The sequence below is a fragment of the Muscardinus avellanarius genome (assembly GCF_963383645.1).
Source record: "Muscardinus avellanarius genome assembly, chromosome: 10".
NCBI lineage: Eukaryota > Metazoa > Chordata > Mammalia > Rodentia > Gliridae > Muscardinus > Muscardinus avellanarius.
In genome coordinates, this window is record NC_137796.1 from 55,466,413 (window position 1) to 55,491,008 (window position 24,596).

General features: G+C 49.2%; 3 protein-coding genes across 4 annotated transcripts in view; 2 read left to right on the forward strand and 1 right to left on the reverse strand.

Moving 5' to 3' along the window:
• Positions 1 to 1,114: 1,114 nt before the first annotated feature.
• Positions 1,115 to 3,849, forward strand: ZNF576 (zinc finger protein 576; the record flags this gene model as incomplete). The annotated part of the gene is made up of 2 exons (XM_080703199.1): positions 1,115 to 1,199; positions 3,422 to 3,849. Exons 1-2 carry the CDS (start codon positions 1,118 to 1,120, stop codon positions 3,847 to 3,849), a joined length of 510 nt encoding a protein of 169 aa, XP_080559325.1. The 5' UTR covers positions 1,115 to 1,117.
• A 13,238-nt stretch (positions 3,850 to 17,087) lies between these two features.
• The window catches only part of ZNF428 (zinc finger protein 428), a gene marked incomplete at both ends in the record, with an annotated part of 8,120 nt that continues 611 nt past the window's right edge, over positions 17,088 to 24,596 (reverse strand). Inside the window, one exon of one of the 2 annotated variants that reach the window (XM_080704263.1) lies at positions 17,088 to 17,542. In XM_080704263.1, coding sequence (XP_080560389.1) covers positions 17,088 to 17,542 — 455 coding nt within the window. Of the gene's footprint in view, positions 17,582 to 24,596 lie in introns of both variants that reach the window. The other variant, XM_080704262.1, reaches the window with a different exon arrangement.
• Positions 23,440 to 24,596, forward strand: part of SRRM5 (serine/arginine repetitive matrix 5) — a gene marked incomplete at both ends in the record, with an annotated part of 1,591 nt that continues 434 nt past the window's right edge. Inside the window, one exon of the mRNA XM_080702831.1 lies at positions 23,440 to 24,498. Within this exon, the coding sequence (XP_080558957.1) occupies positions 23,440 to 24,498 (1,059 nt within the window). The remainder of the gene's footprint in view (positions 24,499 to 24,596) is intronic.

Here is a 24,596-nt window from a genome sequence, read left to right on the forward strand (position 1 = left end):
CCTTAGCAATACGGCTTCCCATCTCTCATCCCTCGGAGACAAAGGGAAGATTCCCTTCCCCTTTCCAAGTCACCTACTGAGCAAACAGCAGGCACCACGGGAGCGACCTCGGTGGTGGCGGGTCGGCCGCAGGAGCCCCGCCCCGGGGCCCGGCGGACGGAGGCCGAGGGGCAGAGCGCCCGGATCTGGAGACGCCGGGGCGCTGCAGGCCGCCCTCGCTGGCGTCACGGCCAGGGTGTGTCTCGGGGCGCGACCGCGGAGACTCCGCGTCCTTCGCGGCGCGGAACGGCGCGCAGGCTCCGCAGCGACGGCCCTCTGCGGGCGGGCAGCGGCGGGGGCGGGGCGAAGGCGCCTGCGCACGGCGCCCACCCATTCCGGCGCCGAGCTGAGGTTTGTAGGGCACGGGCGGCTTGCGTCATCGCGGCGCGCCCGGGCACAGAAGGGCCCTGCCCGGTGCGCCGAGACCCGGCTGGGGTGGCTGTGGTGCTGCCGGACGGCCGTCCCGAGCTGGGCGTCTAAAGCTCAGCAGGCGAAAGGCGCGGGCACCGCGGGGCCTCGGACCCGGTGGACTCCAGCCCACCTCCCCGCGGTGGCGGGAGACAGGCGCTGGAGAAATCGGCCCTGGGCGGCACGGAGGAGAGCGGAGGCCCCGCGAGCCGGCCTCGGGGACGCGCGCCAGGGCACTGCCCGGGCTGCGGGCGCGGCGGCTGGGCGCGTGGTTGGCGGGAGCTCTGGGCGAGCCGGTAGCAGGATGTCGAAGGATGTAGCCCGGCGAGAGGCGGGCTAGAACGTGGGTACCGCCACCTGCGCCGAGGCAGGTGAGAGCCTGGGAGGGAGGGACTGGGCCGAGCTCGCTGTCTGGGTCCAGGGTCCCGTCCCCTCCAGGAGTTGTTTGGGCGGAGGTCATAGGTCAGGAAGGGGAGAAGGCACGAGATCTCTGAGCCCGAGTCTAATCCTCCAGGGGCGGGGGCGCGGTTGAAGCTGTCTAGTGGAAGCGCTGCAGCAAGTTGGAGCAGATGGCGTGCGGTGGGCACCCAAGGACTAGCGAGCCCTTTAAGGCTCACTAGTGAAGGCATCACGCATGCCTTCTCCTTTGAGCAGAGGAGCCCCAGTCACCATGGAGAACCCACACCCTGAGACCATGGAGCAACAGGCTTCAGCCAAGGAGAGGAGTCCCAGCAGCCCGGGAGGCAACTTCTGTGAGTATTACAGGAGGGTGGGTGCGGGGCCAGCTTTTCAGTGCTGCAGGGTCCTGCATGTTGGGAAGGGACCAGAATAGCTGGGAGCTGCTGCTTCTCACTTTAATGCTGAAATGTACACACCCTGTTTCAGCCACATAAGTGGAAAAGGAATGGCAGGGTGGCTTCCAGGAGAATCCTAGATTACAGCTGTGGCTAGGAATCTCTATACTGTGAAAGAAGCTCCTAGGTTTTAGTCCCAACTTTGTCCTGGACTTTCAAGGTGACTAACCCTGGTTTCTCCTACCTGTCAAAAGAGGCTGCCATTATCCATTTCACAGGGCTCTTATGGGATTAGCTGCAGAAAAGAAAGAGGCCTGATTTTTTTTTTTTTTTTTTTGGACTGGGGATTAAACCCAGGGGTGTTCTGAATTACACCCCAGTCCTGTTTTTTTTTTTTTTTTTAATTTGGAAGCAGGGTCTCTAGCCAAGCATGGTGGCACACATCTGTAATTTCAGTACTGAGGCTGAGACAGGAAGTTTGCAGGTTCGAAGTCAGCTTCAGCAACTTAGCAAGACCCTGTTTCCAAACAAAAAAATAAAATAGGGCTGGGGGTATACCCTGGAGGTAGAAGGCCCCTGAGTTCCATCCACAAAATAATAAATAAAATTAAATAAAACAGGGTCTCAGTTTGGGCGGAGGTCATAGGTCACCTAAGGAGAGGTGACCTATGACCTGCTGAGGGTAGCCTTGAACCTGAAATCCTCCTGTCTCAGCTTCCCAAGAACTGAGATTATAGGTATATGTCGCTATGCTGGGCTGGGAGTCCTAATTTTAAAGGTGACTTGTTTTACTTATAGTATCAGCAGCTCCCACTGAGTGCTTAATATGTGCTAAGTATGAATGTGACGCTCGTTGAGTACTTTTTATTTTGTGTGTGTGTGGTACTAGAAATAAAACCCAGAGATTCTACCTCTGAGCTACACCCCCAGCTGAATTTTATTTGGAAGCAAAGTCTTGCTAAGTTGCCGAAAGCCTCACTAAGTTGCTCAGGCTGTCTCGGCCGCCCAAGCGTGGGGATTACAAGCGTGCACCACCATGCCTGGCCCATACCTTTTTTTTTTTAAAATAAGCTGGGCTTAACTAAACTCACTGCAACACACACCTTGGGTGGGGGGGACTGTGGGATTTCTCAGGAAAGTGTTATGACTTAAAGGTTTGGGGCTTGTGTGGTGTAATCTGGGGAAGAGTTCAAAGGAAAAGGTTTGCTCAGGATTTGATGCTGCCATTCACAACTCTGAATGTCTCTGTCTTGATTTAGAAAAGAATGAGGCTCAAGCTGCGATTGGTAAAACAGCGCAGCCACTCATTTTAGCCAGGGGAGTGGGATGGTTATTTTTTTTCTTTCTTTTGTGGTATTGAGGATAAAACCCAGGGGCATTCTACTTCCAGCCTACACACCCAGCCCTATTTTTTTATTCTCTATTTTGAAACAGGGCCTCACTAAGTAGCTGATGTAGTCCTCGAACTGCGATCTGGCTCAGCCTCCCAAATGCTGGGATTACAAGCTTGCGCAACCATGCCGGTTTGGGATGGTCATTTTTATGGCCTGGACAATGTTCACATTTTGTCTGTGTTCGTATATGGTGTGGTCTTGCCTGATTCCTCCCAGTCACAGTGAGGCCTTGTCTGTCCATGGTGTTCTGTAAAACTGTGTTCAGTAGAACACCAAGGGAGCACTGTGTCAGGTCAGTTCCCAAACACGAGGCTACTTTTCCCTGTCTTGGTAGTAATAATCGCCAACACTGTAAAACACTGTTCTAAGCACTTATATAAATGGATCCATCCAATAATGCTATGGGGTAGATACTGTTACTGCCCTATTTTCCAGGCGAGGATACTGTTGTGCTCACTAGGACGTGGTGGAGCTGGGGTTCAGTCCCAAGTGGTGCGCTAATCACCACACTGCTCTGTCCAGGGGGCAGACTTTGGGTTCCAGTCCTCTTTCCACCTTTTCATTTCCTAGCCTCGTGATCATGGGCAACTCGCATAACCTCTGGGAGCCTCAGTCTGCTCGTCCAAAAATAGGCCCGGTAACACTTCTCCTGTATTGTTGTCCAGCACTAGCATAGAGCCCCTGATGTGTAGAGCACTAAGTGGTCATTGTTGGCATGTCTCTGGGCTTGGGAGAGGCCCTGGGGACTCCTGCTGGCCTTTCCTAACCTCTTCCCACGTCCCTCAGGCTACCTAGGGGCCCCACAGTGCACCCGCTGCCTCATCACCTTCGTGGATTCCAAGTTCCAGGAGCGTCACATGAAGCGGGAGCACCCAGCGGACTTTGTGGCCCAAAAGCTGCAGGGGGCCCTCTTCATCTGCTTCACCTGCGCTCGTTCCTTCTCTTCCTCCAAGGTCCTGATCGCCCACCAGCGCAGCCACGGTCCAGCCACCAGGCCCTCCCAGCCAAGTGCACCCGCCACTGGCCAGCCCACTTTCCTTTGTCCTGATTGTGGCAAGACATTCGGGCAGGCTGCTTCTCTGAGGCGGCACCGCCAGGTACACGAGGCCTTTGCCACCCCTGGCCCTTTTGCCTGCACCGAGTGTGGTCAGGACTTTGCCCAGGAAGCAGGGCTGCATCAACACTACATTCGGCATGCTCGGGGGGAGCTCTGAGTGCCGCTTGAGCCCTTTCCACAGTGATGGGGGCTCTGGCCGGTGGGACCCAACCATGATAGGAGCACAGGTCTCCCGGGGGCCCTGGAGGGATCTGCTTCCCTCCCTGGGAAGGCAAAGGGCTCTCTTTGATAAATAGTCTTGAAAGAGTCTCCTTTAGAGCTCCAGTCTTTGGAGGATACAAGGCATTTAGGGAAACAGGGAAATCAGGCAGTGGTGAGATCTTTTGTTTTAAGAAAATAAGCAGGAAAGAGCAAGAAGGAAAAATCATTTCTCTCTCCCTCATGCCCAGTTAAATAACGAGCTGCAGATTGTGTAATCACCTTAATTTTTCCCAGATGGATACCACAGGCTGCAGGAGCAAATTGCCCTGGATCTGTGCCTGAGTGGAGGGCCGGGAAGGGAGGTGTTGTTGGGCCGTAATGCTGCTGGGTGAGTTCCAGATTTGGAGCAACTTGAGCCTTTGGGGATGGGGCAGCAGGTTGGGAGCTGGACTCTTGAGTCATAAGAGCGTTGTAGTTTGGGTCCTTGTCTCCTCCCACCCTCTGCCAGCCTTCCCCAGTCAAACAGGAGCCATGGCATTGGATGGCACTAGATAATTTATGCCTACCCAAATAATTCTGTGTACCATTCTATTCATGGAATGTTTCCTATAAGCATGAATAAGCTAACAGAAACAGTATCTAAAAACAAAACATTCATATTAAAATGTCTACCAGGGAGCTCTGGCTTTCCAGTGGGAGGTGCCAGAGAACATACGGAGTAGGAGGGAGCTCAGGGCAGAGTTGGCTCAGCTCTGTAGGTAAACTGGTCTGCAGTCAAACAGAGATACCTTCTGTTTTATGTTTTATTTGGCCAACACTGGGAGATTTCCCCCTTAGGATCCAGCTTTCAGTTCTGTTAAAAAGCCCAATGCAGGACCAACATTTCAGCAAGGAAGGGCAGAAGCTACAGGCTGGAGCTGAGCAGTGAGTGTCACGCCTACAGTGGAGGAGTCCTACGAGGCCCATTTACTTCCCAACATTACCTGTCCCATCCCTGGACACAGTGGCTGGTGCCCTGCAGGCAATAATCATCTTTCAGTCTTTGAATTGAGAGATGTGGGGTGGATGTGGTAGAGACTGATAGCCCTCTCTCAATATTTAATAAGGCACATGGTGGTTAAAGTGACTACATTCGCCAGGTTCTTGCAGCTAGATGTGGTAATGTGACATGAGTTCTGGCTATAGCAAAATCCCTGGGTAGAAAACTCATGGCTGGGAAGGGACATGCTCTTTCCACCTTCCTAGCTGGAAGGTGGGTGCGGTACCCAGCCACTTTGGGCCACGGAGAACAACACATGGGATGGCAGAGTAACAAGACAGCAGGAGCTGGGTCTCTGGTCAACTTCACAGAACACTTCCACACCAGCCTACTTCCATACCATTGTGTAAGAGAAATAAATATCTATCTTGTTTAAGCACTGTTATTTTGGGTCTCTCTCATAGGCAGCAACATAATTTATAGCCTTAAAGCAGGGGTCTGCAAACTAGCCAAATCCAGCCTCCTCCTTAGTTTTGCAAATAAAGTTTTATTAGAACACATTTGGCTTATTGATTTATTGTCTATGGGTGCTTTCACATGGAATGGCAGATTTAAGTAGTAACAGAGACCTCATGGCCCACAGAGCCATTTGGACCTTCACAGTAAGTTTGCTGACCCCTTGTCTCACTGAAGAATCCAGCTGGTCTTTTCCTCAGACCATACTCTTGGGTCTGGAAGCAGGGATTTCCACTTTGAGAAACACTACCTCTACGGGGGACAGATTGGGGGCAGGCTGGCCTGAAACTCACTGGGGTGATACAGGTTGCAGTAGGTTGGCTGTCCCTTTCCCCCAAGATAACAGCTTCACCAAAGCCAAGTATTTCCTATGGCATCTGGTGCAGACCCAGGTGTTTTCACACTACCTCCACAGTGGCTCCCCGAATCCCAAGCTGAAGGCTCTCATCCCACATGCTCTCCACAAGAGATAGTGGCCTGTCCAAATCCACCTTGGGCCTCCTGTTCTCTTCGCATTCCTCAGATGCCATAGATTCCCTAAGACTTGGCATCAATGGTGGCTTCCACACCTTGGTCTCCAGCCTGAGCCCCAGGCACACAGTGCAGCTACCTAGATGACAAGTGGGAATCTTTTTTTTTTTGCAGGTCTGGGGATGGAACCCAGGGGCATTTGACCTCCAAGATACATCCCCTGCCCTATTTTTTATTCTTTATTTTGAAACTGGGTCTAACTGATCTGCAGAGGGCCTCACTAAGTAGCTGAGGCTGTCCACGAACCGCGATCCTCAGGTCTCAGCCTCGCAAATGCTGGGATTACAAGCCTGCGCCACCACACCCGGTTTGACAAGTGGGAATCCGGCCTGCACAACCACCATGCCATTATTCAACCATGGGCTCTATTTTAAATATATATATATATATATATATATATATATATATATATATATATACTGGGAATTAAACCCAGAGACATACTACTTCTGAGCTATACCCCTGACCCTATTTTTTTTTTTTTTTGAAACAGGGTCTTGCTAAATTGTTGAGGGCCTCATGAAATTGCTGAGCCTGGCCTCAACCTGAGGGCCTCCTGTCTTAGCATTCCAAGTATGGGGATTACAGGTGTGTGCCACAACACTTGGCTACTTTTAAGTTGCTGAGTGATTACTTCTCACCCTGGCTGTCCCTGTTTATCTGCTCCTCTTGCTACCACTCCTCCCTCGTCTCTACTACAGACTACCCTGTGTGAGTTATTTATTTATTTATTTTGGTGGTACTGGGGGTGGAACCCTTCTACCTCCGAGCTACACTCCCAGACCTATTTTATATTTTATTTAGAAACAGGGTCTCTTAAGCCAGCACCGCTGGCTTCGAACCTGCGCGATCCTCCTGTCTTTGCCTCCCAAGTGCAGGGATTACAAGCGTGCGCCACCACACCTGGCATCCTGTGTGGTTTTAAGTCGGTTTATATCATTCCTCTTATGACTCTCCAATGGTACTCCACAAGTAACATAAGACCTTACCTGGGCCCACAACACCTGACTAGGACCGGACCCCAGTCTACTAAGCAACTCCCTTTCTGTTTTGTTTTCTACACTGGATTCCAGCTGTACATCCCAGACTGGCTTTCTGCCTCAGGGCCTTGGCACTTGCTCTTCCCTGTGTTCTTAACCCAGAACTCTGCAAAGTCAACTGATCACTCAGGTGTCAACATGTGCCACATCCTAAGAGGAGTCCTTAGCTCGGTTGGCTAAAGAAACACCTCTGCCCCTTACCCTGACTTATTTTCTGTGTAGCACTCTTCAACACCTGGAATCACTACACGTTGGATGATATGATGTGTGTCCTCAACTCTAACCAAGTTCTGGTGGGCAGGAAGTGTCATATCTCAGTCCCTCTTTCTTTTTACCTCTGCCTAAGATCAGTGCTTGAGATGGAGGCTCAAAAAGTATTCATTGAGCCACACATGGTGGTGCACGCCTGAAATCCCAGTACTTGGGAGGCTGAGACAGGAAGATTGCAGGTTTGAGGACAGCCTCAATAATTTAGTGAGACTGTCAGCAACCTAGCAAGGCCCTTTATCAAAATAAAATGGGCTAGGAGTGTAGCTTGGAGGTAGAATGGCCCTGGGTTCCATCCCCAGTACAAAAAAAGAAAAGTACTCATTGAGAGCCTGGTGGTGAGGGCCTGTAATCCTAGTACTTGGAAGGCTGAAATAGGAGTACCACAGGTTTGAGGCCAGCATGGACTAATCAGTGAGACCTGGTTTCAAAGTAAAAAGGGCTGGTGGTATAGCTCAGAAGTAGATCACAGCTGGATGTGGTGGTGCGCCTATAATCCCAGTATTTGGAAGGCTGATACAGAAGGACTGCAAATTGAAGACCAGCCTCAGCAACTTAGTGACATTTTCTGCAATCTAGCAAGACACTTGTTTCAAAATAAAAGGGCTGGGGGTGTAACTCTTTACAGACAGAATGCTCTTGGGTTCAATGCCCCCGTACCAAAAAGTAGGACACCCCCTCGGTTCAATCTGAGTACCACCAAAAACAAAACAAAGCTGGGAGGCTGAGACAGGAGGACCACAAGTTCGTGGCCATTCTTGGCAATTTACTGAGGCTTTCAGCAACCCAGTGAGACCCTGTTCCAAATAAATAAAATTAGTCTGGGGATGTAGCTTGGAGACGTAATGCCTCTAAATTCAATTCCCAGTACCACACACACACACAAAGTACTAATTGAGCCGGGCATGGTGGCCCAGGCTTGTAATCCCCACGCTGGAGAGGCGGAGACAGAAGGATAGTGCAGGTTTGAAGCCAGCCACACTGGCTTAAGAGACCCTGTTTCCAAATTTTAAAAAAAGTATAAAATAAGTCTGGGACTATAGCCCGGAGGTAGAAGGACTTCCAGGAACCCCAATACCAAAAAAAAAAAGTACTAATTGACTGTACCTCTGTGATGCTAGAAACTGTTTCCCAGACTGTCTTGTTGCCAGGTAGGTCTGCTCTTAGGAATGGGATTACGTGCATTTATAAAAGGGGTGAAGCCGGGTGTGGTGGCGCACGCTTGTAATCCCATCATTCGGGAGGCTGAGACCCTGGTTCGTGGACAGCCTCAGTTACTTAGTGAGGCCCTCTGCAACTCAGTGAGACCTAGTTTTAAAATAATAAAAAATAGGGCAGGAAGTGTAGCTCAGAGGTCGAATGCCCCTGGGTTCCATCCCCAGACCCACCCCCCCAAATTACAAAAAACAGTCTCAGCTACTTAGGTTCTCAGCAACTTAGTGAGACCCTGTTTTCAAATAAAGTATAAAATAGGTCTGGGAGTATAGTTCGGATGTAGAAAAGCCCCTGGGTTCCACCCTAGTACCACCAAAAATAAAAAAGGCGGGGTTTGAAAGCCAGGCGTGGTTGTGCATGCTGGTAATCCCAGTACTTGGGAGGCTGAGACAGGAAGATTAGGGTTCGCAGCCAGCCTCAGCTACTTAGTGAGGTTCTCTGAAACGTAGTGAGACCCTGTTTCAAAATACAGAATAAACCAGGCGTGGTAGCTCACGCTTGTAATCCCAGCACTTGGGAGGCAGAGACAGAAAGATTACAGTTTGTGGACAGCCTCAGCTACTTAGTGAGGCCCCTTGCAACTTAGTGAGTCTCTGTTTCAAAAATAACAAAAAATTAGGGCTAGGAGTGTAGCTCAGAGGTAGAATGCCCCTGGGTTCTACCCTTGTACTGCTAAATAAATAAATAAATAAATAAAATGGGGTTGGAGGAAGTAGTGAGGCTGCTTGCTCTCCCATCTCTCCATCTTGGAAACAGAGAACAGCTCTCCACAGCCACTGAATTCGAAGGCACCTGGTCAACTAGTCTCCAGAATTGTGAGGAATAAATTCTTATTCTTTATAAAGTACCCAGGCTCGGGTATTTTATTATAATAAGAGTTGTGTTTTCATGAGCTGTAAATTCCTGCTTTGACACTTTGGAGATGCTCAGTTATAGCATTTATTTATTTATTTATTTACTTACTTATTTATTATTTATTTATTTATTGGTGGTACTGGGGCTCCTGGAAACCCTTCTACCTCTGGGCTACACTCCCAGACACCTATTTCTTATATTTTTATTTGGAAACAGGGTCTCTTAAGCCAGCAAGGCTGGCTTCGCACGATCCTCCTGTCTCCACCTCCCAAGCGAGGGGATTACAAGCGTGCGCCACCACGCCCAGCTCACCTATAGCATTCCAAGGATTGGATACATGTCAGGTTCTGTGACTCTGGAATGCAAAATATGTTTTTGTTTTGTGATACTAGGGATTGAACCCAGAGGTGGTCTACCTCTGAGGTACACCTCCAACCCAACCCAATTTTATTTTTATTTTGAAACAGTCTTGCTAGGTTAATGAGAGTCTAATGACTTGCTGGGTCTGTCTTCAAACCTGCAATCCTCCTGTCACAACCTCCCAAATACTGGGATTACAGGTATGTGCCACCATGCCCGGGTCCTGTTTGTTTTTCTTGTGGTACTGAAGATTAAACCCAGGGCATTCTGCCTCCGAGCTATAGCCCCCAGCCCTTTATTTTTTGAAACAGGGTCTATCTAGTTTGCTGAGTCTCAATAAATTGCTGAGGCTCTCCTTAAATGTTATTAACCTCCCAAGTACCGAGATTATAGATGTGCCAACATGCCCGACTCCGGTGTTTTTTTGTTGTTGTTTTGTTTTTCTTTTGGTGGTACTGGGGTTCCTGGAAACCCTTTTACATCCAGGCTACACCCCCAGACATACTTTTATACTTTTTTTTTTTTTTTTTTGGTGGTACTGGGGTTCCTGGAAGCCCTTCTACCTCCGGGCTACACTCCCAGACCTATTTTTACATTTTCATTTGGAAACAGGGTCTCCTAAGCCAGTGCGCGCGGCTGGCTTCAAACCTGCGCCATCCTCCTGTCTCTGCCTCCCAAGCGCGGGGATTACAAGCGTGCGCCACCACGCCCAGCTATACTTTTTTTTTAATTTGGAAACAGGGTCTCTTAAACCAGCGTGACTGGCTTTGAACCTGCGCAATCCTCCTGTCCCCGTCTCCCAAACTGCGGGATTGCAAGTATGCGCCACCACACCTGGCTTTTTTTTTTTTTTTTTTTATACTGGGGTTTGAACCAAAGGGCATTCTACCTCTGAGCTACACCTCCAGCTTTATTTTTTATTCCTTATTTTGAAACAGGGACTCACTAAGTTGGAGAAGGCCTCACTAAATAGCTGAGGCTGGCTGTGACCCTGCAATCCTTCTGTCTCAGCCTCCCAAGTACTGGGATTACAAGTGTGCGCCACCATGCCCAGCTTTCTGAGGTGGTTTTTTTGTGTGTGTGTGTGTGTGTGGTACTGGGGTTCCTGGAAGCCCTTCTACCTCTGGGCTACACTCCCAGACCTATTTTATATTTTTGTACCAGTATTGGGAATGGCCTAGGAAAATTTGAGAAAGCTATGATTATTAATATATTTCAAAATTGGGTGAAGGGCAAATCTGTGCAAGGACTTGGTTTCTGCCTAAAAGCAGGCAACTATTCCAATGTAAATTAACCTAGCTAAAAGCAATTAACCAGTCAATAGGAGAGGAGGACTAGGCCTGTCTCTATCTAAAGACAGATCTTGGTTGAGGAGAACTAGGCCTTTATCTAAAGACAAATCTACATGATTAGATAAGCTAGCTGAGGTGGTAGGAGGGGTCGACCTTCATGAAAGGAGACACCCTGTCACACCTTGCTGGGGGAGGTACCTTACAGGGTTAAGGGGAGGTACCTGACAGGAACTACCTCAGAATTACGTAAACAAGATGGAGGTCATGGGTATAAAAATTCCGGTCCACGTGTAAGCCCTTTGGTGTATTCATTTCGAGTCACCCCCTCATGCCATTTTGGCATGGGGCTGTATTTCTATTCTCTGTATTTCTAGTTTTCTAATAAACTTCTTTAAATCTTCAGCAACTGTCCAAACTATGCATATTTATTCTTAGCTTAGGACAAGAACCCGCAGTAATTTTCTGGTTTTGGTAGTTTTGGCTTTTGTTATGGATTGGGGGAGAGTGTGTCCGGGACCCTCGCAGGGGTTGCCGGGGAACAGTTTCCTCAAACCATATTCTTCCAATCCGTAACAATTTTTATTTGGAAACAGGGTCTCACTAAGTTGCTAAGAGCCTCACTAAGTAGCTGAGACTAGCTTCAAACCTGTGCGATCCTCCTGTCTCAGCCTCCCAAGCGTGGGTGGGGATTACAAGCGTGCGCCACCACGCCCAGCGCCCAAGGTGGGTTTTGAAAGATGCTTTGGTCTGTTCCTGTGACAGGTGGTGTCAAAAATACACATGCTCGAGCTGGGCGTGGAGGCACATGCTTATGATCCCAGCATTTGGGAGGCAGAAACAGGAGGAGCACGGTTCATGGACAGCCTCAGCTACTTAGTGAGGCCCTTTGCAACTTAGTGAGACCCTGTTTCAAAATAAAGAATAAAAAACGGCTGGGGGTGTAGCTCGGAGGTAGAATGCCTTTGGGTTTCATCCTTAATACCACAAATAAAAGAGAAAGGAAGGAGGAAGATAGGAAGGAAGGAAGGAAGAAAGGAAGTAAAGAAAAAAGAAAGGGCTGGGAGCCGGGCATGGTGGCACACACTTGTAATCCCAGTATGTGGGAGGCTGAGACAGAAGGATTGCAGGTTCATGGTCAGCCTCAGCTACTTAGTGAGCCCCTCTGCAACTTAGTGAGACCATGTTTCAAAATAAAGAATAAACACTAGAGCTTGGGGTATTGCTTGGAGGTAGAATGTCCCCGGGTTCAATCCCCAGTACCAAAAGAAAAAAATATAAGGGTGGAGGTGTAGCTCAGATGTAGGACGCCCCTGGGTTCAATCCGCAGTTGTTCAGTGGTACAGTGCCTCTGGGCTTAATCCCTAGTACCACAAAAACAAACCAAAAGAGGGGGAGGGGAATCACTTTGATAGCTATGTGGAGACCAGATACAACCCACAAGTCAGATATTAGCTATAGGAAGCAACACTACTATTTCTGGACTGTGGTTTAGTGGCAAGAATGTACATCCTACGTCCAGCTATTAGAATAAAATGCAGACTCTGCTTACTGGCTGTGTGACTTTTAGCAGGTAACTCAACCTCTCTGTGCCTTTGTTGTAGGTGTAAAATGGTAATGAAAATAGACCCTACACTTTAAAGACTGTAGGGGGAGGGAAATCATGGTGGGTGTAGTGGCCAACATGGCCCACCCTCTTTTCTTCTCTGCCTCACCTCCCCAGTCCTCCCGTGGCCTTCAACAGATCCAGCCTCATGGCCCCAGTGCACAAATGACCCAAGCAGACTCCCACCTTGGACCTTTGCACTGTCCCTGAGGCGACAGGTGGCTGACCCCTCCCCTCTCCAGGTCCTGCTCTGATGCCACCTTCTCAGTGACTTAGCTCAGCCATCCTGGGCCACCCAGTTGAAAAGCACAAGCTCTGAACTGAACACACAGCCTCACACCACTCTTCCTCTTTCTCCATATCCTCTCTCTCTTTCTCTCTCTCTCTCTCTCTCTCTCTCTCTCTCTCTCTCTCTCTCTCTCTCTCTTTCTGAGGATGGCCTGAGTTTCTGAGGATGGCCTTGAACTTGGAATCCTGTCTTAGCCTCCCAAGTACTAGAATTACAGGCGTGCACCACCAAGCCCAGCTAAAAACTATTTTTTGAGTGCGTGCTGTGTGTTGAGCATTGGCAGTGCACCAGCAAATAAAATCCTTGTCTTCGTGAAGCTGATATGGGAGGAGTAGGGGCTGCCACTGATGAGAGACCGTAGATATAGTGTATGTTGATGGCAATAAATGCTATTAGAGAAAATGAAGGGCAGGAGCCCTGCTTCTGGGTGAAGAGTGCTCCTGGGTGGGGTGGAGCCTGCCTGGGCGGCAGGAAGGCCAACGTGGCCCTAAGGGTGTGAGGAGGGCTGGCTCATCACAGCCTTGTTGAAATTCGGGCTCTGTGAGGTGGGAAATATTAATTCCCAGAGGCTTGGCACCAAAGCTACTTTGAAAATAGAAGCCTGATTATAATGATAGCTACCATTTACAAGCACTTACCATGTGCCAAGTCCTATTCTGAGGCGCTTCACGTGTGTTAACTCAGAGAAGCTCGGCAACTAAGATCCTTCAAGAATAGGACCTGAATCACTGTAATGGCTTTAAGTCAGTGCTGACTGCAGACCAGGCATGGGCTAAGTGTCTTATGTGGGCAAACGCATGGGATCCTTATGTGGTAGAGACTCTTATTTATTTATTCATTAATTCAATGGTGATTTATTGAGTACCTGAGAGATGGCAGGCACCATCCTGGAGCCAGGAATGTAGCAGTAAGCATGAGCAAGAACCCCTACCTCTATGGAGGTTAAATTATAACACAGAAGAGAGGAAGTCGATTTTTAAGTGGATTTAAAAGGTATAGACTGTGAAGGTAAGCGAATATGGAGAAAACCAGCCACACTGCACACACCTGCAAGCCCAGTACTTGGGAGGCTGAAACTGGAGGATCACAGGTTTAACTTAGCAAAGCCCTATTTCAAAGCAAGAGTGTGTGTGTTTGTTTACTGGGGATGAAACCAGAGGATTTTATTTTATTTTTTGGTGGTACTGGGGGGGTGGAACCCAGAGGCTTTCTACCTCCGGGCTATACTCCCAGACCTATTTTATATTTTTATTTGGAAACAGGGTCTCAATATGTTGCTGAGAGCCTCACAAAGTAGCTGAGGCTGGCTTTGATCCTCCTGACTCAGCCTCCCAAGTGCGGGGATTACAAGCGTGTGCCACCATGCCCGGCTTGAAACCAGATGATTTTACTAGGCTACATCCCTAGCCCTATTTTATTTTTTTATTTTTATTTTTTTTGTGGGTCTGGGGGTGGAACCCAGGTGCATTTGACCTCCGAGCTACACCCCCTGTCCTATTTTTTATTCTTTATTTTGAAACCGGGTCTCACTGAGTTGCGGAGGGCCTCACTAAGTAGCTGAGGCTGTCCCCGAACCGCGATCCTCTGGTCTCAGCCTCCCGAATGCTGGGATTACAAGCGTGCGCCACCACGCCCGGCTTCCTATTTTATTTTTTATTTTGAAACAGTCTCACTAACCTGTTGAAGACCTTGCTAAGTTCCTGAGGATGGCCTTGAACTTGTGATCCTCCAGTTTCAGCCTCCCAAATAATAAGATTACAGGCATATGCTACTGCTTCTGGCTAAAAAAAAAGTTTAAGGAATTGGGGAGCTAGGAGGTATGGTGGTGCATGCCTGTAATCCCAGTACTTGGGAAGCTGAGGCAGGAGGATTGAAGGTTCAAGGCCAGCCTCAGCAATTTAGCAAGGCCCTCAGCAGGTTAGTGAGACGATTTCAAAATTCAAAATAAAATAGGGCTGGGGATGTAAATCAGAGGTAAAATGCCCCTGGTTTCATCCTCAGTACCACAAAAAGGGGGATCTTGGGGGTATATCTTGGGAATACAAGTCCCTGGGCTCAATCCACAGTTCTACAAAAAAGAGATAGAAGCCAGGCGTGGTGGCACACTGTAATCCCTGTGCTTGGGAGGCGGAGACAGGAGGATCACGCTGGTTCAAAGCCAGCCCCGCTGGCTTAAGAGACCCTGTTTCCAAAAATAAAAAAGTATAAAATAGGTCTGGGAGTGTAGCCCAGAGGTAGAAGGGCTTCCAGAACCCCAGTACCACCAAAAAAAAAAAAAAAAAGAAAGAAAGAAAGAAAGAAAGTTAAAGAAAGAAAGAAAGAAAGAAAGAAAGAAAGAAAGTTAAAGAAAGAAAGAAAGAAAGAAAGAAAGAAAGAAAGAAAGAAAGAAAGAAACATAAGTCAGGTATGGTGATGCATGCTTGTAATCCCAGCATTTGGGAGGCTGAAACAAAAGGATCATGGTTTGCGGACAGGCTCAGCTACTTAGTGAGACCCTGTTTCAAAATAAAGAATAAAAAAAAAAAAAATAGGGCAAGGAGTGTAGCTTGGAAGTTGAATGCCCCTGAAATCCATCCCCAGACCTGCAAATAAATAAATAAATGAGGCTGGGGGTGTAGATCAGAGGTAGAATGCCCCTGGGTTCTATCCCCAGTACTGCAAAAAAAAAAAAAAAAAAAAAACACATAATAGGGCTGGGGGTATGGTAGAGTATCATGGGTTCAATCCCAAGTACTACCATAAAAAGAAACACACACACACACACACAAATATACATATATATGTATATATGTATACATACACACATACATACATATACATGTTAAATGAATTAGTGGATCACAGTTCCTAGATCATAGTGTTATTCTTTTCTTTTTTTGTGGCACTGGGGATGGAACCCAGGAACATTTTACCTTCAAGCTACACCTCCAGCACAATTTTCTTCTTTTAATTAATTAATTTATTTTTTGTGGAACTGGGGGTTGAACCCAGGGACATTCTACCACCAAGATATACCCCCAGTCCTATTTTTATTCTTATTTTGAAACAGGGTCTTACTAAGTTGCAGAGACCTCTCTAAGTAGCTGAGGCTGGGATCCTCCTATCTCAGCCTCCCAAGTACTGGGATTATAAGTCTGAGTAACCATGCCTGGCTTTTTCTTTTTTTGTGGTGCTGCGGATTGAACCCAGAGGAATTCTACCTCTGAGCTATACTCCCAGCCCTTTTTTATTTGGAAGCAGGTTCTCACTAAGTTGCTGAGGCTAGCTGCAAACCTGAGATCCTCCTGTCTCAGCCTCCCAAGTACTGGGATCACAGGCATGCACCACCACGCCTGGCTGTCACAGTGTTATTCTAAGAACCTGGTGATCTCATGCAAATAAAGCACAGCACTGTGTAAGTGTTGGGAAAGATGGCAGCTGTAATTATCACGAAGCTTCTATTTTTGTAAGTTCCTAGATGCACCATTTCTATGAGTCCAAATAAAGCCCTTGGCCTAGCACCAGATACTCAGAACGTGCTCAGGAAGCCTCATATGATTCTAATGGAAGTCTTCTTTATGTAAGTGCCCAGGCGATATGGGACAGAGCATTAGTTGTTCCTACAAACTGTTTTCTGCTTTATGCTGCTTGGCTGGACTGCCTTTCTTGGGCTTCTGTGCAGCTGGCCATAGCCACATTACCAGCGTCCCAACAAAACCATAGCAGTGGAAGCAGCCTGTGCTGGCAGGCCAGGCTTGCAAGGGAGCTGTGCACTCCAGGCTCGCTGTCCTCTTCTGCCTGTAGGACCCAGTGATGGTCGCCTAGCCTGGGGTGCATGGGTCAGGACAGACTTAAGGGGCAGCGTGGTCCACCCACGTCGCCCGCCTGGGACCATTACGTGAGTAACAATCAAAATCCTATCATGCTGGAGCCTTTACATTCTGGAGTCTATGAGTAAATACGTGAAACATGGAACATGGGCACTTAGGATCTGTTAGTCATCTTGGCCACAGTGATCCTGCGGAAGAGGACCAGGTGCACACCAGGAGGAGGATCAGGTGCACAATACACATCACACATACACATATGCCCCGTAAACACATGGTGGACTGACACACACAGAATTTTCCTTTTATTCTAGCCTTCACACATCTACTTACTGCTAAGACAACACAGATCGGCGGCAACCCATTTCCAGTGGCCACTGCAATGGACTCGGCCCCTCCTCCCACCTGCCCCTCATGCCAAGCTCCCTGGGTGGGGCTTGCCTACACCTCGCCCCGGGCATGTAGCATGAAGTGGCCGTGCAGCGCCCCAAGGTTGTCAAAGGAATCCTCACATTCTGTACAGTGGTAGGTTCCCTCCTCCTCGTCCTCCTCCTCCTCCCGCCCAGCTGGCTGGCTCTCCCCAGCCTGAGGTGGCTCCTCCTCTTCCTCCCTGAGGGCCCTGCCTTCAGGGGCTGGTGCTTCCTGGGGGGCTGTAATGGGGCAGCAGAGGTGGCAAGGTGGGGTGCCTGGTGGGGCCTCCCCAAGCGGTGAGCGGCCACAAAGCTGGCAGGGCTGGGCTGGGGGGCCGGGGGGCTGGGCTGCACGGGGGGCCCGACGGGATGGGCCTCCTCGGCCCCCACCAAGGCGCTGCTTCACCTTGTAGCCGGGGTCATATTCAGGATCATCGGTGGTCTCCTCTTCCTCTTCCTCCTCCTCTTCTTCTTCAGAGTCTGGTTCTGAGAGAGTGTATTCGGAGTCAGAGGAGTGCTCAGGGCCTATTGGGACAGATGGGGAGTGTTAGGGTTTCATTATAGAATGGTTCTTGGAAAAGCTCATGTATTTGCAGTGCAAAATGTTTAGAGGTGAAATGATTGAATCAGGGCTCTGATGTCATCAGTGGATACATTCAATGAAGAATTCATAATCTGAATGGATGTTCTGGGTGGTAACTCGGCAAGTGAGGCATGGCTGGCGGTCGGTCACTGGGGTGTGGCCTTGGGGAATATGTGTGTTCCTGGCTGCTTCCTGTTTCCCTCCCTTGCTCTCTCTGCTTTCTGGCTGCCATGAAATGAGCTGTGCTGCCCTGATGACGATAGGCCTTGGAATGCAAATGGGCTGTAACTCTGGCACTGTGAGCCCAACTACACCTTTCTCTTCAATTCTGTGTGTCAGGTAATTCTGTCAGACTATCGGGAAAGGACTAAAGCAGAAATTGGTATTAGGAGTGGGGTTATGCCATATCTAAACCTGACCACATGGTTCAAAAGCCTTTGAAGTGGTTTGCAGGAGGAGTTTGGGAAGGTCTGGGCATGCAAGCTCAAGATGCCATAGAGTGTCATAGGCAGAGCTTAACAGATGATGCTGTGGGAGCTCGGAAGTAGAATGCTGATAGGAATCTGGACAGCAGAGAATGTGCTTCTGAGGTTTCCGAAGGCAAGACGGACCCCAGAGGGAAACAGCGTAGATCCCACACATGTCACATTCTGGTAAAGAATTTTGCTTGTGTCCTAAAACTTTGTGTGGGAACAAATTTAAAGGTAATGAACTAATGAAACTGGCAGAAGACATTTCAATTTCAAAGCAGCTCAGTATTCAGATGGTGGCATAAATATTGCTAGCAGCTTTTTCTTTTCTTTTCTTTTCTTTTTGCGTTACTGGGGATGGAACCCAGGGTCATTCTACCTCTGAGCTATACCCTCAGCCCTTTTTTAAAAATTATTATTCTTTATTTGGAAACAGGCTCTCACTGAGTTGCAAAGGGCCTCACTGAGTAGCTGAGGCTGTCTGTGAACCACAATCCTCCTGTCTCAGCCTCCCAAATGCTGGGATTATAGGCATGCACCACCACACCCGGCTTGCTAGCAGTTTTTAACCAAGTTTACTATGAGAAAAGAGAGCAGAAGGCTGAGGAGAAATAGTTTAAAAATTTGCAGTTTAGCCAGGCGTGGTAGCACACACTTATAATTCCAGCATTCGGGAGGCTGAGACTGGAGAATTGCGGTTCGTGGCCAGCCTCAGCTACTTAGTGAAGCCCTCTGCAATTTAGTGAGACCTGGTTTCAAAATAAAGAATAAAAATAGGGCAGGGGTGTAGCTCGGAGGTGTAATGCTTCTGGGTTCCATCTTCAGACCTGGTGGGGGGGGGGAGCAGTTTGGTCAGAGAAATGTTCATGAAAGTAAGGCCAAGAAAGGTATGGTGGTTGGAGATTATGGTCACTAAAGAGTTAAATACTTTGCACAGGAACAAAGGAAAGTACGGTGTTAGGGCAGTTCAGGAATTAGCAAGACTTCGCCCTTCCATGGCAGGCCCAAGAGTATGACTATGGAAACTCATATTTGAGTCATTTGTGTACGTGTGGGGAGGGGATTAAGGGATTTTTTTGGGGGAGTCATTCGACCTCTGAGCTACACCCTGGCCTCATTTTATTTTTTTATTTTGAAACAGGGTCTTATAAGTTACAGATGGGCTTGCTAAGTTGCTGAGGCTGGCCTTACAGTACCACATGCAGCCTTCTTGTCTTACCCTCCCAAATGAGCTACCATACCCTGCTAAAAGAGTCTTTTTTTTTGTACTGGGGATTGATTTCAGGGGCATTCTACCTTCGAGCTATAACCCCAGCCCTATTTTTATCCTTTACTTTGAAACAGGGTCTCACTAAGTTCTAGAAGGCCTCACTAAGTAGCTGAGGCTGACCATGAACCTGCAATCCTCTTGTCTAATAAAAGAGAGGCTGAGATAGGAGAATCACAGTCCTTGGACAGCCTCAGTTACTTAGTGAGGCCCTTTACAACTCAGTGGGACCCTGTTTCAAAATAAAGAATAAAAAATTGGGCGGGGGTGTAGCTTGGAAGTAGAATGCTCCTGGATTCCATCCCCAGTGCTAAAAAACAAACAAACAAACTTGGGAGGCTGAGACAGGAGGATTGCATAGATTCAAAGCCAGCCTCAGCTACTGAGGCTCTCAGCAACTTAGTGAGACCTCAGCAACTCAGCAGACCTTAGCATCATCCACATGTTGCTAGTTCTGCAGAATTGCATGATGCTGGTGTTAAGGGGTCATGGAAGCTTTCATTCAGATTTTAAGGGAAGATCTGGGAGGCCAGGCAAGATGTAGAAGCTGAAGCTATAATTGAGACCAAATTAAGAGATGCCAGGAAGAAGCCAGGCATGGTGGCACACGCTTATAATCCCAGCATTTGGGAGGCTGAGACCAGAGGATCGTGGTTCGCAGACAGCCTCAGCTACTTAGTGAGGCCCTTTGCAACTCAGTGAGACCCTGTTTCAAAATAAAGAATAAAAAAATAGGGCTGGGCCGGGCGTGGTGGCGCATGCTTGTAATCCCCCGCGCTTGGGAGGTGGAGACAGGAGGATCGCCAGCTGCGCTGGCTTAAAAGACCCTGTTTCCAAAAATAAAAAATAGGTCTGGGAGTGTAGCCCGGAGGTAGAAGGGCTTCCAGGAACCCCAGTACCACCAAAAAAAAAAAAAAAAAAATAGGGCTGGGGGTATAGCTCAGAGGTAGAATGCCCCTGGGTTCCATCCCTAGAACTTCCAAGAGAGAGGGGTGGGGGGAGAGAGAGAAATGCCAGGAACACAGAACATCTGTTTAGGAAGCTGTAAGCTTCAGGCAGTGGTGCCAGGCAAAAAGAGCAACCACACTGGATGCAACTGGCCGTAGAGGTGGGGTTGCTTGAGGCCCCTTGGAGATCACATTTTCTCCACCATGGGCCCTGAGTGGCAGGCATGTGGCTACAGGATTTAATTTTGAACAATGCTGAAATTGTTAAAACTATGGGGACTCTCAAGGCTGGGTGTGGTGGCGCACGCTTGTAATCCTCGTGCTCAGGAGGCTGAGACAGGAGGATTGCACAAGTTCAAAGCCAGCCTCAGCTACTTAGTGAGGCTCTCAGCAACCCAGTGAGACCCTGTTTCCAAATAAAGTATATAACAGGTCTGGGAGTATAGCCCAAAGGTAGAAAGCCCCTGGGTTCCACACCCAGTACCACCAAAAAAAAAATTTTAATAAATAAATAAATTCAATGAAGAACTAATGTGTGTGTGTGTGTGTGTGTGTGTGTGTGTGTGTGTGGTACTAGGGATTGAACCCAGAAACATTCTACCTTTGAACTACACCCCATGCCCTATTTTTCATTCTTTACTTTTTTTTGCAGGTCTGGGGATGGAACCCAAGGGCATTCAACCTCTGAGCTACGCCTCCCACCCTATTTTTTATTCTTTATTTTGAAACCAAGTCTCACTGAGTTGCAGAGGGCCTCGCTAAGTAGCTGAGGCTGGCCACAAACCGCGATCCTCTGGTCTCAGCCTCCCGAATGCTGGGATTATAAGCGTGCACCACCACGCCCAGCTTCCTATTTTATATTTTTATTTGGAAACAGGGTCTCACTAAGTTGCTGAGAGCTTCACTAAGTAGCTGAGGCTGGCTTCGAACTTGTACAATCCTCCTGTCTCAGCTTCCCAAGCACGGGGATTACAAGCATGCACCACCACGCCTGGCCATTCTTTACTTTTGAAACAAGGTCTCACTAAATTTCAGAGGGTCTCACTAAGTGGCTGAGGCTGGCCTCGAACCTTTGATCCTCCTCTCTCAGCCTCCCAAGTACTGGGATTACAGCGTGCGCACCACCACGCCCAGCCAGAGTTAATAATTTGAATGGATGTACTGGGTGGTAATTTAGGCAGGTGGGATGTGACTGGAGAAGGCAGGTCACTGGGGAGTGGCCTTAGGGACTGCATCTGTCCCTGGCTGCATCCCCTCTCTATGTCTGTCTGCCTGTGTGCATGCCACCTTGATGTCTGCCTTGGAGTTGGCCGACAATAGCGTGTACCTCTGAAACCATGAGCCCAAATAAACCTTTCTTCCTCTATGTTGTTCATGTCAGGTACTTTGGTCATAGCAACAGAAAAGCAGGCTAAGACGGGAAAGACAGCGGCATCAAAGGGTAGCGAGCTAGGTCCAGCTGTCCCCTTTGTGAGCCCCATTCAGACTCACCAGTGTGGAGAGGGCAGCCTGGTACAACCTTCCTTCCCCACAGATGAGTCCTCAGGGCACAGAATGAGGCCTGGCGCACAGTAGATGCCCCAGTACATAGAATTAATACCTGGCAAGAACTGCATTTAGGGTAGAGAGGGGTTAGCAGTAACAATAATAAAGCATCCATTGTTATTTTAAAAGTCCTGTCCTTACTATATACATACTAACGCAATCATTACAGTCCTTAGTGGGAGCGACTTGTTATTATCCCCACCTGACAAATGTGGAAGCTGAGGCATTGAGCAGTTAGCCGACTCACTCACCTACTCTAACATGGAGAGAGAGAGATGGTGATGGCCTCTACCAGATCATTTTAGGGAAACATTTTTAGTTAAACAAATTAAAACACACAAAGCCAGGTGCAGTCATGCACGCCTGCAGGCAACCAGTCACCTTCTCTACCATTCATTGCAGTTCCAGCTGTCTCAGCCCAGGGCCCCCGGGGCTCTGGCGTCTGTGTCCAGGTTTGCCCCACTCCTCCCCTGACTTGGGGACAGGCATGTCTCACTCATTGTTAGCCCAGAATAGTTTGCATTTCCTAAATCTTCCTCCTGGCAGCTCTTGCTCCTGTTCCATCCTGCTGTCTCCTTGTCTTTTTTTTTTTTTTTTTTTTTTGGTGGTACTGGGGGTGGAACCCAGGGACTTTTCTACCTCTGGGCTATATTCCCAGACCTATTTTATACTTTATTTGGAAACAGGGTCTCATTGAGTTGCTGAGAGCCTCACTCAGTAGCTGAGGCTGGCTTTGAACCTGTGTGATCCTCCTGTCTCAGCCTCTCAAGTGCTGGGATGACAGCATCCGCTACCACGCCTGGCCTCTCCTTGTCTTTTAACAAATATTTCCTGAGACCTTGGTGTGTGTTGGTCCTTTTGCCAAGAAGCCTGTCCCCCACCCAGTCCACCTGGTCACCTACTCATTCTTCAGGACCCTGCGCTGGGTCCTGAAGCTATTATCCTGATGGCTTTCTCCCACTCCCTCAGCCCTGGCTCCCCAGCCCCAGCCCCAGCATTCCTCATAACTGTCCTGGAGTCTGTAGCCTCTGGAGCTCCATATATCCCTCATCAGACTGGGGACTCTCAAGTCTTCTTGTGGCCCAGAAAGTCAACGGCTGATGATAGGCCTGGCCCTACCTCCCTCCTCCAGGCCTTTCCCTCTGCTCCTCCATGATGGGCAACTCTTGCTCCTCTTCAAGTCCCTGTTCATGAGTCCTTTCCTCTGGGAAGTCCTTTCACTAAGCCCTCCCCCAACCCCAGTCATCAGTGTCTCTCTCTCCACTGGATTCCCTCACTCCTGTAACCCATCACACCCCAACCATCAAGCATCTAAGTCTGGAAACTGGAGAGTCCTCAGGGCAGGACTCTAACCAGCCCATCTCCTTGTCCCAGCAATGCTGAGTACGAATCTCACTCATGACTCATGTGCTGAATGGCTACATAATGGTGGACCAGGGCCCTTGCCCTCTCTCCTCTCTCCTGTCCCCCAACCTCCTACAGCCCGCCCTCCAGGGACTACAATGGCCACTATGACTTCACGCAGCAGGCCATCAAGGTCATCCATGGCTACCAGCTCTTGCATACCCACTATGACTTCCAGGACAGGCCCTTTTGCACCCACCATGCCTTCTCCACCTAAGAGATCCTCGAAGCCCAGCATGTCTCCGGCATCCATGGGGCCCTCCGTGCCCACTGCGGCTTCCACGCCTCCTGCCTCCTTGAAGACCACCAAATCAGCAATGCCAAACAGCTCCACTGTACCCCGCAAGCCATCGGCGTCCCCCACCTCTGTCATAAGCCCAAGCAGTTCCAGATCCACCAAGTCAGCACGTCCAAAGACAGCCCTTTCTAACCAGCCCAGCGGCAGGTCCCAAGCCCACCGTAAGGCAAGAACACCCAGCAGGGCCAGCACCGACACAAAGGCCAGCACGGACACCAGGGCCAGCAAGGCCAGCAAGGCCAGCAGCATCAAACGCCAGCGGCGGAGAGGTACGCACAGCCGGGGCCGAACTCCTGGCAGAAGGGGCAGTCGCGGCTCCAAGAGGTCACCCAGCAGGGCCAGCACTCCTAGCAGGATGAGAACTCATGGTGGCAGAGCAAGGCTAGCCAAAGGGGTGAGAACTACTTCCCAGCAAAAACAGAGTGGGGGCAAGAGTCACAGCCGGCCCAGATCCAACACCCACGAGAGGAGTGACAGCCAGCCTAGAAAGACAGGCAGGGAAAAGAGTTCCAGCCCACCAGAAGCCACAGGTGTGGGGAGCAGTTCCAGGCTGGCTGAAGCCCACAGCAGGTCAAAGAGTTACAGCCCAACTACAGCCCCCTTCAGGAAGAAGGGCTATAGTGAGTCTCCATCCTCATCAAGGAGGGTGAAGAGTTTAAGTAAGATGATGGCCCCCAGCAGGGAAGTAAGTCACAGCAAAGTGTCCAGCAGGGCCAAGAAGTATAACCAGTCTCGCACTCGTAGCAGGACTCCAAGTCGCAGCCAATCTAGTACCCCTACCAGGACTCGAAGTCATAGCTGGTCTAGCACCCCCAGCAGGACCCAAAGCCACAGCCAGTCTAGCAGCCTCAGCAGGACCCGAAGTCACAGTGGGTCTAGAACCCCCAGAAGGGCAAGAAGTCACAGTCGGAAGAGGACCCACAGCAGAGTGAGAAGTCACAGTTGGAAGAGAAATCACAGTAGGGCAAGAAGTCACACCCTAAAAGGAACTCCCAGCCAGACAGAAATATGTAGCCAGTTGAGCAC